General features: G+C 36.5%; 1 protein-coding gene across 2 annotated transcripts in view; it reads right to left on the minus strand.

Annotated features, from left to right (window-relative positions):
- Window positions 1-16,957, minus strand: part of Prkg1 (protein kinase cGMP-dependent 1) — a 1,221,673-nt gene that overhangs the window by 1,045,272 nt on the left and 159,444 nt on the right. For both annotated transcript variants that reach the window (XM_038325478.1, XM_038325472.1), the window contains exon 2: window positions 6,185-6,351. In XM_038325478.1, coding sequence (XP_038181406.1) covers window positions 6,185-6,351 — 167 coding nt within the window. The remainder of the gene's footprint in view (window positions 1-6,184; window positions 6,352-16,957) is intronic.

Genomic DNA, 16,957 nt, shown 5'->3' on the forward strand with positions numbered 1-16,957 from the left:
ATAAAAATATCCTTCTTAAAATGCTTGGCAGTTTTCAATAACACTGCCTTTGGTCAAAACATTTGGTTAGTTCTGTTTGAATTATACAGCAAATGTTTTACTTTTTAGTGATACATAAAGACATATCCTTAGTATATTTTAGACAAAAAATTATTGTTCAGCTTAGTCACCAAACCTGTCATCAAATGCCTTGTCATTACCTCCAAATATATAACACACTCTCACAGGAAAAAAACAAACAAAAAACAAAGAAAGAAACCACTGTGGAGCAATCAAATTTATTTTTATATCTCTCAGGATGATTTATATTCTTAGAACATTTTGGAAAATAGAAGATAGAAGTAAAATATAAAATATTTTCCAGAATCATACTTTTAAAAAGATAACTTGTTTTAGATTATAGGCAGAAACTTTGTCTATAGATATGGTGTCTCACATACCTAATTCAAATGCATGCCTTTACAGATATACCCATGTGCTTGAGAAATACTACCATTCAGGATTTGTTAAAGAGACAGAAAAATAAAAACCTCAGAAGATACACTTCACCACATTCAAATTAATAACTCTTGCCCGTCATATTTCACTCAGATATAAAAACACAAGCCCCACCAGATAAGAGAAAATATGTACAATACTGATAACTACCAAGGGGTAGCTCCAAATCATAAAGTTTACCTAACTAACAGAAAAATGAACAGACTAAGAAAGACTCTTCAGAAGGTGACAAAAGCTCCTAGGTGTAGCTCATTGGAAGTTAGAGAAAGGCTCGCCAGGGAGCCTGCATATTAGAAGATCTGAAGAGTCCTAGATGCTTTCATAAGGAACCGTGGCTACTCAGCCTTGGCAGACATTGTCCCTTCTTGTAAAAAATAGCCTGGTCTACAAGAGCTAGTTCCAGGACAGGCTCTAGAAACTACAGGGAAACCCTGTCTCAAAAAACAAAAACAAAAAAAAATACTGTTTTACATCGTGTAGTTTGATAGTGTGCATCTATATTGAGTCTACAAATTGGGATATTCATAATAAACATGTTCTTATATTTCTAGTCTGTTCTTGAAAGGATAGCATTACTGAATACTTGGGTATGAAAAATCCAAGGCTTAGCTTCATATTTCAGTATACTTGTGGAATAATTTTATTCACGGGATCTAACTTCCCCAGGCATCAGCTATTCTATTTACTAATGGCTAGATAGTTAGATGGTCTCCCAGAACCACTCATTATGACGAAAGTTTAATAATTAGCAAGTCACTAAACACTATCTGCCAAGTGAGTACTTCAAAAGGCTGTCATTGGTAAATATCTTCTTTAAAAAATGCCATGAAACTACAGGGAAACCCTGTCTCGAGAAACCAAAAAAAAAAAAAAAAATGCCATGATTCCTCCTCAACAGTAAACTTAAATAGGTGACTCTCAAAATACACTAAGCAGCCTCGTGATTAAAAAGGAAGTGCAATCTGCTTCCAAGGGGAAACCCAAAAAGCTTTGCAAAAGTCACCTCTAAGCAAATCAAACTCTTAAGCAGAGTAAAAATTACCCACTACTCGAGTATCACATTAGCTTCATAAAGCATACTATATTTTATATATTTTATATTCTTAATTGCTAAATCAAAAAATATTTTAAATGAGGGAAAACCGAGGTTTACCTTTATAATAAAAACATGCTGAGTAGTAGCAGACAGTACATCCTAAATCAGCCCAGTGCCAATTTCTTTATGAAAACAAGCTATAAAACATATGGAAAAGCATTTACATATTTGAAATGTCAAAGGAGCCTTAGACAGTTTTTGTCTTTAATCTACTATCTCAAACAATTCTTGTTGAAATTTGAAAGTGATCCTTTACCTAGGTTGTAATTTTAAGTGTCTGAGAGGATCATTTCTCTACGGAGAAATCTGAAAATTAGACTGGTTTTCTTTGTCAACTCCTTGAGTGTTTCCATGGACATCTTGATAGCAAGCTTGTGAAAGATTCTTCTTAGCCAATTCATTTACTATCGCATGCTATATTCTTCATAAATATTAATATCCACAGATGAAAAGAACCCTTCTATATCAAGAACATTGCTGTGTAAGCTTTGAGAAGATTGAATGTGTTGGCTTAAAAAACCTAATTATGCAATAAAACGGTTCCTCAATTAAAATTTTTAAAAGTTTAATGATAAAGTTTTTCATTTTAAATCATTCTGACCTAATGGTAAAAGCACAAAATCAATAAAAGCTATATTGAGAAGATTTTAATTTCTGTTTAGAGAAAGGCTGGCATTAATTTATAGCATTATGGTCATTTCTATTGAGCTTATTAAAGACAATCAATAGCACAAACACAATATCCATGACTCTGAATATTGACATAGTATTTAAAGTATTGTTTTTAAAATGACAACTAAAATAGAGTTTGTAATGAGTAATGGCATGCTGTTTGGTCAATCTAACAGTGAAAAGAAGATAAAATTTATTCAAATTAGCTTGAGACAGTAGTGAAAATTCTATATTTATCTTTACTAAAGGAAGTAATATAGTCACTGATGAGTATTTTTGCCCATTTTGTTATATATAAAAACACATGTATGAGAAAATAGTTGGTTTTTAAATTCTTCTTAACCTGTGAGGTATGTACTTTGCTTCATAGTATCTAAATGTTGTTTGTTATGCATCATAATATTTAGGATATCATCAGGCTAAACGAACATCAACAGAGGACTTTTGTTTTAAAATATTTGTTTAACTATGAAAAATGTATTACATTTACTTAACTATGGAAATATTCATTATATTAGTTTATGTTGCAGAGTATTTGTTTAACTAAAATGCATTGCTGTTTCCCAACTTAAGGCACATGATTGATCTAATAAATGTTGAATAGCCAATAGTGAGGGGGGAGACAAGCCTAAGCTAAGGCCAAGCATTCATAATTAATAATAAGTCTCCGTGTCTTTATTTGGGAGATGGTTGGCAGCCCAAAGACTTAGATCCTTTTCTGGGGAAAGAGTTCACTCATTTTCAGTTGTATAGGGCAGCTCCTGGAGTTAGATTATGAGCTTGATGCTCATTATCTTTGAAGATTAAATATGGTTATGTATTAGATACACCAAGTTGACATATGATGAACTTGTGTGACTTTAAATATTCACTTGGCTTCCAAGGACACAAGACACATGCTTAATTGTTATCCTAGCTAATTCTTTCAAGGTGTTTTATAGATGAGAGTAATATTTAAAGAAGTAAACTTTGAGTTAGGCTTATTGTCATACAAAATGTGAATGGAAGTCCTCAATCAGCTGATGACCTAAATAGACAAAAGGCTGACCTCTCACCTCAGGAGAGGGAAGTCTACAATAGACAACCTTCGACAATTACTGCCCTGAGCATTTTGGACAGTCACCACAGTCACATGAGCCCATTTCAAAAAAATTTCTTTCTATTCATACAAATATAAATAAAGTATCTACATATGTCTACAACAAACTAAATATATATTTATAATAAATATAAATATAAAAATATTTATATAAATATTTTATATAAAATAATAAATATATTTATATATAAATATATATATATAAACTAAATATATATAGTTAGTTAGTTAGTTAGTTAGTTAGTTAGTTAGTTAGTTAGTTCGTTTGCTCTGTTTCTCTATAGAGCCTTGATATACCCTCATAGTAAAGAGGTTGAGTGCTGAATTGCAGGAGGGAGAGAGAGCTGCTTGTTGGTTCCCGGCCACTTAGCCCCAAAATAATCAGACAGAAAACATATTAATTAAATCATGGATTGACCCATTAGCTCTAGCTTCTTATTGGCTAACTCTTACATATTAATTTAACCCATCTCCATTAATCTGTGTATAGCCATGTGGCAGTGGTTTATCGGGTAAAGTTCCCAGTGTCTGTCTCTGGAGGAGTCTCCATGGCTTCTCTCTGATTCCACCCTTCTTTCTCCCAGCATTCAGTTCTGTCTTCCCTGCCTACCGAAGTTCTGCCCTGCTATATAGGTACAAAGCAGTTTCTTTATTTATTAATGGTAATCACAGCATGCAGAGGGAAATCCCACATCACTGAATCAAGATTGACTAACTACAAGAACTGAACTAGAAAATGGTATATTCTCATTGATTCTCAACCTCCTCTTTTATAGAACCAGACAACACATTTAGCCTTCTGCATGGCTGCTCTGAATATTAGGTGAATTCTACATATGAAAAGTGTTTAAATAAGCCTGCACAGTATGGTGGACATTGCTCAGAACATTCCATAAATCATATAGCTAAAAGTAAAAACTTCTTATACTTTGAAAGGGAGATGAGAAATGTGGGTTTTTTCTATTTGTAAGGTTTTATGGGAATCTAATTTTTGAGAAATACTGAAGATGAAGGAAAACTTAAACTACAAGTTTTAGATTTGTATTGCTGCAGTGGAACCCTAATGGTTAAAATTCAAAGACAACAAACCTTAAAGTGCATCTTGCTTTATACAATAGCTGTGTTCTACATAGAACCCCACTAGTACAACATCTAGCTAATCATGTGACAAAATTGCACATTTAATGTGATGCCTAATTTTAGTCATTCCTAAGAGAATGGCTCTAGTGTCATAATCTGTACTTGTTCCCTATTTATTTCTTCCTGTTTTTCCTCTCCTGTTGGCTCATTGTCTCACAACATACCTACCCTATACATCCATTCCTACCCTTACAATTCCCTGCCAAGTGCACAATATTTATATTTGTGCTTATGGTGTTTTGGTTTTGCCAGAAGAAACCATAGTTGAATATTTATACTTTTTCTACCTTGATCAGAAGCTTATGTTGTGGAATCAAAATGTGAAAACATTAAAATGTCACTACTTTGTTAGAACTGAATATTCCAGAAGACTACAAAGAAAAATTATAAAGGCAAAGTACAAAGGCACACCTGACTTTTAAGTATTCTTTCAAGCGTACTTAATAAAAACAAATAAGATATTATTTTATTATGTGCTATTCTTAACATCAAATATTAATATAAATTATCTTATTTAACTTTCTTATAATCCTGGAAAATTGGCAAAAAAAAAATCCCAGACAATATCAATACTGATAATAATATTTGGGTCAAAAACACTGTTTGGGGCTTTTATCTTGATGAGAAGCATTCCTAACCTTTACCTATTAAAGCCTTTTCAGTTGTGGTAAGCAATAACATCTCCAGATGCTACCATGAGGCTGTCCTGTTTTACGAATTGGGCAGTTGAAACTCAGAGAAAGTATGACTTGCCCCAGTACCCAGTTTATCTTAATGACCTATAAACTTGAAAGAGACTGTAGGATTCATGAATCACTCACCATGGATTCTCTGGATTGACCATTGGCCATACCTAATAAACCAAATAGCTAATAGCACATGCGTTTCCAGACTCACTTTCTTCTCAGCTAGTTCAGACGTCATCTCAGATTGTTTCCACAAAGGTAAAATACACCCTTATAAATTCCAAATTTGAAGCAGTCATTATTAAAATTTACTTAGGCATAAAACAAAATCTACAAGGTAAATGGATGAGGTTGTTTATCAAAAAAATTTCTATCTTAGTTTCTGAAGGCTTTGTGAAACCTGCTATCCCTCTTAGCAGACAGCTAATATGCAATTCAGCCTTCATTGTCTCTGATATATATATATATATATATATATATATATACATACATACATATACACATGCAATACATACATACATATATATATATATATATATATATATATGCATGCAAGGGACTGAAATATCATCTTTACCTGAAAGAATCATAACAGGAAACCTAGTCATGTATTAAATGTTAAGAGTAGAGTTGAAGACCCTGGATTACCTGACCTAAGAGACTTCCCATCATCTTGAATTATCATTGACATATTGTCAACATGCTCAACAGTGAAATTGCATGCAGTCTCATTCAGTTGCAGACAGTATTGTTTTCACACTATTGACTTTCTCCAGCTGTGAAAACATATGGAATCCCCATATTAATCTTCCAAATACCAAAACTTTATATAATTAGACAACCATGGTACCTCGTGGTATTGTAGCTCCTTGCAAATTGTTTCCCAATGAAAGAAGGAAGACAAGCATTGTTCCACAGAATACATTGCAGTCTTTGGGAAGCTGGGGAGACTGAGAAAGAGTGAGTGGCAGAGGAGTAGGTTACTAACCATACCTTCCATGACATACACCAAGGACCCCACATCTCCTTCCTTGATGATGCAGCTGTCTTTGCCATACTCCACGGGGTACATACAATCCACAATCTCCTGGATCTGGGACAGCTCCAAGTTCTTCATGAAGTCATTGTCAAGGATGGCCTCTTTTATGAGCTCCTTTGACCTAAAGCAAGAGAGGGCGGAGTTATTGACACATCTGAACAGCCTTCTATAGTTCTTGGAGCTCAGTGGAGCCACGCAGTGCTCTGGAAAACCATGAATGAATCTTCCTGAAATGAATGGAAACAAAGCATACAGACAGCAGAAAGAGAACCAGAAAGTTTCCTTTAAGCAAACTACCATTTAGTAAGTGCCCAACACACAAACAGCAAGCATATAGTTTTAATCTCTTTTACAATGTTTTAATCTCCAAGTATTGTGGGAAAAAGCTGATGGATGAGTATTAAATTAAAATTTATAATTTGATCTAAGAATTAAGTTTACAAAACCATAGGAGAAATACTTTTTACTCTTTATATATTATAAAAGAAAATTCACAATCTCTTGCATGCTTCATCTACTAGACTTTCTGCTTTTAATTTGCTCTCTTCTGTACAGCATATTTCTACATTAATGCTGGTTGTGGTTTGGGTACACAAGAAATAGTTTAGCTAGGCATTTTTAAGGAATAGATTTAGAAATGTGACAACCTTTCATCTGAGTGTCTTCCTTCTGTAGGAAACATTATTTCTGTGATCATCTTCATTTAGACTAACTAGATAGATAGGGCTACATTGGAGAAGATATTTGAAAAAGCATAAGAACTGGAATTAAATATATATATATATATATATACATATATGTGTATATGTATATATAGTCATATATACATATATGTGTATACACACACACACATATATATATAGTCAGTTGGAAAGATATAAACAAATTTTGCAATTCAGATTCAGGGTTATCAGTGAAGTTTTGCAGAACTTAAAAAAGTGTGATAATTTTGTTCACTGAGGTATAAGATGTTCCACACCACTTACTATGGTTATAAAATAAAAAAAGAAAAAGCAATGCTAGGAATATATTGTCCAGAGGGAAACAGTCATAGTATACATCAGAAACTGGGTTTAATAAAAGTTGAATCCTTAGTAATACATGTAAAGCAACACATTTGGAATTTTATATTGAAAGACTTAAATTTTTAAAATTGGAACACTAACTGGCCTTTGTTGACTCTGACAACACACATTGGTTCTCCAAGAAATAGCCTGCAATAGGGACAAGTGACTCAACTATCAGCCCTTGACTCCACCTGCATGTGACATCTCATTTAGGCTAAGTCTGACTAGCCTGATCTTCCCACACTGTGATCCACAATGACTTGGGCTTCAACATTTACAGTTTCCCTGCTTCTGAAGTTTAGAATGGGCATACATTTTTCTATAAAATAAATTCAAAAGTAAATCATAAGTCGCAATTACTTTGAAAAAAATAAAACTAATCTATCTTCCGTTTAATTAATGATGGCAGGCCATGATTGGCATCTAGGATACGACTCTTCAGGAGGTTGGCTTTAATATTCTCAACATCCTGAAAGCCCTAATGGCAGGAATTTTCACCCCAGGAAGCGATGGTGATGGATGGGAAGGCATTAGAGTCTCAGGATGTCTTCATTTTAAAAGTCCTGGTTCTGAGGCACAGTTCTTCAGATACAGGATTTTGGGGGTTCTGACTTATTTTTAAATTCCCAAGTGCCAGAAACTTTGTTTTCAGGCCAAAACTGCATTGCTTCTTTTCCGATTTTAAAACAAGATGCAAAAGTTGCCTTCATGAAGCTTGCATGCTTAACTCTCTTTCTCACCGTGACCTCACAAAGGCCAGCGACACTTTCATATTGACTCCCACATGCGTTAATTTATAACTATTTCCCCAAATACCAGAGTTTTTATCTTTAAGAAATTCATTTTATCAAAGGCATTTCCTTCATATAGAGTGCTATTGACCTATCCTGTGCATACAGAAACAGTAATTGGCAAACTCCAAGACCATCCCTAACAATCATGCAAAATTCCTAAGCATTGTAGCCTCAACTCTGAGATTCCATCTTACACCTGTAAGAATGGCCAAGATCAAAAACACTGATGACAATTATGCTGGAGAGGTTGTGGGGAAAAGAGAACACTTCTGCATTGCTGTTGGGAATGCAAGCTGGTACAGCCCTTTTGGATATTAGTGTGGCAATTTCTCAGAAAATTAAGAAACAACCTTCCTCAAGACCCAGTAATACCACTTTTGGGTACATATCCAAAGGATGCTCAATCATTCCACAAGGACATGTGTTCAACTATGTTCATAGCAGCATTGTTTGTCATAGCCAGAACCTGGAAACAACCTAAATGCCCCTCAACTAAAGAATGGATAAAGAAAATGTGGTACATTTACACAATGGAGTACTACATAGCAGAAAAAAATAACAACATTTTGAATTTTGCAGGAAAATGGATGGAGCTAGAAAACACTGCTTTGAGTGAGGCTACCCAGACCCAGAAAGACAATTATCACATGTACTCACTCATAAGTGGTTTTTAAAAATAAAGGAAAGAAAACCAGCCTACAAATCTCAACCCCAAAGAATTTAGAAAACATTGAGGACACTAAGAGAGACTTACAAAGATCTAATCTACATGGGAAGTAGTAAAAGACAAAATCTCCTGAGTAAATTGGGAGCATGGGAACCTTGGGGGAGGGTTGAAGGGGGAGGGGAGAAGCAGGAAGGGGAGTGGAGAGAAAAATGTAGATCTCAATAAAAATCAATAAAAAATTTTTAAAAATTCTAAGCATTTAGGACAGAGTTCCAGAGCATTCCAAGGGCACGTACTTCTCAAATTTCATTTTGGATAGAGATCACTTAATCGCAGGCCTCTGAAGAAAATTACTCTAGGCTTCACCTGGGCCCCTGTGTCGGCTCGAAGCATATTTTATTGGGCCTTAGATGAAATTTGGAGTTAGACTACTAGCATTCATGAAACCCTGACTTTAATCTCCAGTGCTGTACAAATAAATAAATACGGATCAATAGAAGACCTATGATTTATCATTTATATCTCCATACAGATTTTATCAAACAATATTTTGTCAATAAAATATCACAATCTATCTCTGCATCACAGCAAGATGGAAATTTTTGGGCTTCTGTATGATCTAGTTTGTTCTGGCTAGTTTTACATCAACTTGACACAAGATAGATCAAGAGAAGAGAAAAGAGCAACAACTGAGAAAATACCCCCATAAGATCTGGCTGTAGGCAGACCTGTGTAGCATTTTCTTAATTAGTGGTTAATGGGGCAGGGCCCATGCCCACTGTGGGTGAGGCCACCCCTGAGCTGGTGGTCTTGGGTTCTATAAGAAAGCAGGCTGAGCAAGCTGAGAATTAAACCAGGATGCAATACTTCTCAATGTCTTCTGCTTAGTTCCCTCCTCCAAATTCCTGCCCTGCGTGTGTTTCTGTCCTGATTTTCTTCAATAATAAACTGTGATTTGGATGAGTAAGTCTAATAAACTCTTTCCTCCCCATGTAGCTTTGGTCGTAATGCTTCATCGCAGCAATAATAACCTTAACTAAGATAGAATTCCAAGTTGACCTTGTCTGGATGCAATATCCAAAGCCCAGGCCCTCCTTTTAAGAGACATTTTAGGCTTTTCACATAAGAACTTGAATAAAGGACTCTTAGGCAATTCCCACATGCCAAGAACACAATATTAAATATTCATTTTGCCTCTGAAGGCTATAAATGTTTTCTATTTCCTCACGTGTATTCCTGCTATAAGATTGGAAATGTGCTAGCTGAATTAGGTGGCTGTGAACATCCTGACCCAAAGTCATTGCAGACAGGTTTTCAATTTTGAAGATGTATTGAAATTGGCCAATAGGATTAGCCAACTAAATTTTACCTTTAAAAAATGTCAGCTGGTCATAGAAATGTGTTCTCTTTGGTTTTAAGAATCTGCAGAGGCCTGAAATCTTCACCCTTCTTTTTAGGAGAGTTTCCCCTCAATGACCCCCAAGGCAATGATAATGATGCCACATGCAGCCTTCCCCAGCAGAGTATAAACGACATCTAATGCTTTAGTGCAGAAAGAACTTCTAGGCACTGACAGAGTTACAAACATTAAATTCTCTCTAAGCATGGAAACCAGCCAAAACAATCTAATAACTAAACACAAACCTTCTATAATAAACCATTTAAACAAAACAATATATCAATCTCTTCACTTCTCAATAGTCAGCTTTGGGCTCAAGTATATGCAAAAGCGATCAATACAATTTAAGATCACCGAGGCCTAGAATATGGTCTCTGCAATTAGGAACTCCCTAGTCCTAAACCTGTTGATAATCCATAGCCTTTTCACCCAGATGTCGTCCTTACAAGATCTCCTGGCCTTCCTAATTCTGGGAATCATCTCAGAAAGATAACTTCACTTATCTTCTATGAAATATTTGATTGCTCATCTATCAGAGAATAAATAAAACCTTTTGAAATAGTTCTCTGGCTGCCACTCAGTTAAGAAACTGTTTAGAGTGTATCCTTTCTCTGGCACAATTTTCCTTGTTCAACTCTACAGGTATAGGATGGCTGAGAATTAATATGACCAGCTGACATTCTTTAAAGGTAAAATTTAATTGGCTAATCCTATTGGCTAATTTTGATAATTCTTCAAAATTGAAATTCTTTCTATAGTGACTTTAGGTCAAGATGTTTACAACTATAAATTTGGCTAGCACTTTTCCAATCTTAGAGCAAGAATACATATTAGAAATATGAAGCATTTATAGCCTTCAGAGGCAAAATGAGTATTTAATATAAATCACTGGCATCACCAGTCTAAAATACACAGCAATGTTTTTCATAGATAGCTAATGATATTAATTTTGGGGGGTAATGTATGAGTCATAATCTTTTCTCACTTTTTTCAAGCTCTAAAGCAGAAAATTTAGTTCCAGTGCCATAAACTATGAAATCAGAGTGAATTAATTCTAGAAATAATAATTGATAATAGGGAAAGCTGGTTAGCCCATAAAATATTCATTTGCTAAAATGTCACTTAGATGATAACATATGTATTCTCCCTTTTAAGCAAGGCTCCCTTCATGGTTGCTGACTAAAAACAATAGACAAGAACTCTTGAAATCGCAGGCTAGCTCTGGACAGATAATATAGGCTTATGTTAACAACAGGAAAAGTATCCTGATTTGTAGGTGTTCAACAATTTTCAGAAGACTCAATATTAAAACTCTCCCATTCAACCATTTATGTCATTCATCTGTGCAGATAGGGACACGCATATCTGCTCATTCACAGAAGTGACACGAACTTAAAATCCAGCAGTCTCCAAGAGAGCCCATATCAAACTCTCGCCCTCTGAGCCCCCTGTTTGATAGCAGAAGCGTGCATGTTTGGCTTCATAGACATGCCATGGAATGCTTTAATTGGGAATTGCACACTCATAACACTGCTAAGAAATACTAAGAAATATGTAGTTTCATCTATTAATAATTAACTCTATCACTGATGTCCAGATGCCCACACAACAAAACTAGGAAATGACTAGAAAGAAAGCACACCCCTGTAGCCTAAGGTCATAGGCCTAGTAGCAAGTTAACATCACACAGTACTTTTTAACCTTCGAGGAGCTCACCATCTGGGCTTTTAGAAACCTCTTGTCCAATGCAATCAAACTACGAACACGCATTAAGTTAGTCACCCTCTTGGGCAACTTCAGGACACAGTTGGAGGCGATGATGTCAGTGCCAAGCGCCTCATACTTTTGCAACACTATACATTGTCATTTAAATTGTTGCAATGCCTTGATTTCTATAACCAGCAAGTATATGAATCATTTTAAAAGAATTAGTCTCTGGGATAAATTACCATACCCTTTAAATGTGCTTGCATTCAACAGCCCATAAAATAATACGATCCTCTACTAGCCTTGCCTGCCTGCCTCACACTCCAGTGATTTTCCCTTGGCTGAGAATAACGACTTGGTTAATTCACTCAAGTCATCTAATATCAGATGCCTGGGGCCAAACTTAGCCCTGCCCTACTATCTGACATGTCCCAGGAAGCAAAAACTTTGATAGGCCTTGTTGTTTTCTCTCCAAACACTATTCTGTATTAGGCTTTAATATGTGAAGATCTCAGAATCGTCCTGAAGAGAAATTTAAAACGGAACAAAAATGTTAATTCTCAGTCCTAGTTGTGAAAGCTGTGGGGGTCCTAAGCTTCTGAAAATCAATGGAAAAACTTAGCCCCAAACTGCCAGCTTGAGTCATCATCACCATCGAAGTAGCTGGACCATTATTAATATGAATTAAATAGTTTCTTTGTGTTCTACAATATGCAAAATTCTTTGCCTCATTTGTGACTCATTGTGATTCTCTGAGTTCATTATTGTGGAATTCAGAGCCGTTTTCAGAATGTTCAATGTTTCAGGAAGTGACGGGCAGGGTCAGGACTTAAAGATTATTCTGTTTGGCTTCTGAGACCACACTTTCCCTAAATGCTTCAACTTCTAATTCGAAAACCAAATTTTATTTCCCAATTTCAAATAATTATCCCAATTATAAAATCCAAAAGTAAATATTATGCTTTAAAAATCTATAAAGGTAACAGTTGCATTTGGATATTAATCTCTTCCATTTGCAAAGATGATGTCATGCTTTCTGAGCAGCCCTACATAGAACCTTTCAGTCTCTAATAGCCTGAGCTGAACAGGCCGTAGAATAGATATGGTTATTATGCTGGCTTGGCATGTAAGGCAATACAGGCACCAAGAGCTGCAAGGACTGGCAAGTTGACATTCAAGATCATTTAGGTTGGTTCAACAACCAACCTAACATACAGACCTTTGCTTCTTGCATGCACAATTCTGTGCCTTCAGTTACAATCCCTGTCACTCTGGTCCCTAGTTTCTATGTCTCTCTGTCTATGCCTCTCTTTCACATACTTCAGCCTTTTAATCTTCAAACTCAGACAGACAAAGGACAATAAATTCATCATGTAACAGTAGCAGCAGGAAGTGAGCCTATTGGACAACAATTCTGTGACTTAAAAAGCCTTACATAGCAATTTCCTCCCAGATGAAGTCCTCCATCTTGGAAGGAAGCTCTTTAAGACACAGGATCTTCTAAGTGGGGTGGTGGTGGTGGGAAAAACATTCCATCTTTCAGAGGAACTCTTTAAGCACAGAACATGAACAACTCAAACACTTAGGAAGTCTCTAAAACTGACCAAATACAAGACCTCCCCCCAACTCCCAAGCTTATATAAACAGCTAAGGCCTTCTGAGAAACACACTGGAAAGCTAAGCTGCTTAAAAGTGGCTCAGACCACAAGACACCTGGAAGAAAAGAGGAAAAGAAAGCTCCCAAGAAAACACATTGACTGGCCAAGCTGCCTGGAAGAGGTTCAGCCCAACTGACCTATATAGAAAAGACATTCTCCCACCTGCTGAGCTGCTTACTGGTTGAGCAGTGCACTTTAGGTTCCAGATGTTATGAGCTGGTTCCCGGGCTGGACTGGGATTTGTTGGCACACCTGTCTCTGAGTCATTTCTGGTCCATTGTAACCTCTCACTCACATTCCTATATATTTTTCAATAAAACTTACGGGTTCACGTAGTTGGACTTTGGTGGTAACCATTCTTTAGTCTATTGTCAGGTCCCTATCTGGGGAACTTAAACATTTGCTCATGTCTCCCCGGGAATAATTTCACAGAACATGGTGTTGGGGAGATGGTTCAATCAGTAAGGTGTTTGCTGCTCAAGTGTGGAGATTGGAGTTTAGATCCCTGGCATTCACAGGTTGATGACATATGCCTATCAAGACAGTGTTGAAGGAACAAAGACAGAAGGAGCCCTAAGGCTTGTCTAGTCAGCCAGTCTAGCTGAATCAATAAGCCTTATGTCAGTGAGAGACCCTGTCTCAAAATTAAAATGGAAATCTGTAAAGACACCTGATGCTAAAAAAAAACTGGGCAGTGGTGGCGCACACCTTTAATCCCAGCACACAGGAGGCAGAGGCAGGCAGATCTTTGTGAATTCGAGGCCAGCCTGGTCTACAAAGTGAGTTCCAGGACAGCCAGAGCTATTATACCGAGAAACCCTGTCTTGAAAAATAAACTAAAACAGACACTTGATGGTGTCGTTTGACCCGAGCACACACTCACGCATACACATACACACTCATGCACATGCGCACGCACACATGCACACACACACACAAATAAAATAAAACAAAATAAATAAAAGTAAATTTAAACATTTGCATTGGCTCAGAGAGATCCACCTCTTCTATGGAGCAACAACTCCTGAGATTAATGCTGGAGGGCAGCTGATTCTGATGCTAGAGTGCTTGCATTTCCTCTCACTGCATTTCCTCCCATCCTGCACCTTCTGTTCCAAGTGGCCTCTATATGCAAATACGGAAGAGGAATAAAGTCTATGTAGCTGTAACCATCCACTAAGATGAATGCTTATATTTGAATTCAAGAGAAAAGGCAAACTCCTAGGGAACTGGAAAAAACACCCAGGGTATACTTGCTCTTATACAGGTGGCCCTGGGTGCTCCCCACAAAAGGCACCAAAGACACAGAAGTTTCCACTGTGTCTACAGGAAGAAAAAAATCTAAGAACAATATAAAAAAACACACTCATCATATGGTTTTATTTCAGGAATCTGGATATGAAATAAATATTAAGTACCTTGCATATAAGTATCTTATAGTAGAATCTAATATATTGATTTTATAATAATAGATATATGTATCCATATAATGATTTAGACACTATAATTTGAATTAACTACCTTAAGTTTTCACTGATAAAGACAAAGAGGGTTTGGGAGGCAGAGAAATGAGAAGATAAATAAATGTGATTTCATAACTGTCATTCACTACCTATATACCATGTCGCATTCTGTCCCCTGAAGGCCTGTCCCTTTCAGAAGCAAATAGTTAATATTTATTATCTTTTCAGTGCAGCACTTCTAAGCCTAAAATTCAGCCACTGAAGGTATTTGCAGGCAGTAGTGATTGATGGGTTTAAAATGCAGCCACAATTTCCTACAAAGTGATTTCAAACAAAACTAAGATTGCTGAAATCAAAATACAGTTTGGAGGAATAAACTCTACACATAATTCTGAAAGATGGTTACATAGTAAAGTCAGTAGAGTATATATTTCAAAACAGTTCAGAGGACTGTTTAATTATTCTGATAAATTATTTAATTTATCAGAGTAAAACAATGATAACCATCTGAGGGGCTGAATATGCCAATGGGTCTGATGTGACCATTTCCTAGTCTGTCCGTGTATTACAACAGCATAGTGTATATCACAAAATATTTGTCCATTAAAGAAGCCCCTGTCACAGCTTCGACTTTGCTGTCACCTTCTGGAATGAATGAGTGTAGAGATCAGATGAAGGAAGAAGAGCAGGGTGGGAATCTGCGGAACACCTGCCCTTCCTTCGTGCATATTCCCAGTCTACGTGGCAGTAACCTGTAGGAAAGAGAGCACTTCGATGGTGTTTATAAAGCTTTGAAATTCTTTATGCAGATGTTTTACTTACAGAAGTTCTCCTCCTGTCTCATCAGCTCATCCTATACCTCCTATCATTTCGCCTCAAACTTATGACTCCTTCTTCTATTATCGTAATGGTCACACACACTTAACTGAAGCCCAGATAGTGTCTCTCCTGGGTACATGTGCTTAGCACTGATCACTTGGAGCTGGATAATCTGGCAGGAGTTTTAGTACCTATGTTATTTCACTTTATCCTTCCAGCCAGAACCTACACACAAAAGAATTCCTCTAGACACAAAGCAGTCTTAGTAGTTACACAAAAGAGCAGAAAAAATTTTAGGTGTTCGTTCCACACACCCCCTTGAAAAAAAACTCTGCCTCAGGTGTGTAAACCTTTTCGTCATCTGCTCCATCTGAGCCTTCTGCTCTTCATCCACTCATTCAATTAGTAAAGCATTCCTTGGGTGCCACATATAAAACATGGTACGAGGCACTATATGCACAGGAATAGGTAGAAGGAGATCACTGTTTTCTTGGGAGCAAAGATGATAGTAGAAAAGGAAGACAACACAACATGAACACTAGAGATGTGTACAGAAAATATCTGGAAGGATAAAAAATAAAGGTGCATAATGCAGAAAGTTAGGAGGTAGAACTCTGGTCTGAAATAAAGACCATGGAAATGAAACATGTAGGCAGAAGTTCAAAGACTAGATGAGCCACCCTATAGAAGACTTAAAGGAATGTATGTAAAACAGAAGGAGCTGATTATTTTGGGTCAATATTAGGATTTCCAAACAGTCCCGAGTTTGAGCAGGGGCAGCTGGACATGATCTTGCAGACTGGAGCAGAGTCTAGTTTCAACAGGGTCCTGGACGCTCTTGGGAAAGAATTAGAATTTTGGCGGAATGTGAGCCTGTGAGGATGAAATGGGGATAGTAAGTTATATGCTATGAATAATGTTTTCAAGAGATCAGGAGGATTTCAGTTTATAAACTAGAGCAGTGTGTGTGAAAGGAGAGGGGAAGAAAATCTCAGAAAGGACACTGCACTATTTCCAGCAAGATACAATTGCGACCTAGGTCTTAAACATTTTCCCTAGAACCCCTATTTAGCCAAAATTTTTATACAACCTTAGGTGTACAGATATACATAATGGTATACAAATATATAAATCTATGGTATGTTATGTTAAT

Source organism: Arvicola amphibius, chromosome 1, assembly GCF_903992535.2.
Source record: "Arvicola amphibius chromosome 1, mArvAmp1.2, whole genome shotgun sequence".
Classification (NCBI taxonomy): Eukaryota; Metazoa; Chordata; class Mammalia; order Rodentia; family Cricetidae; genus Arvicola; species Arvicola amphibius.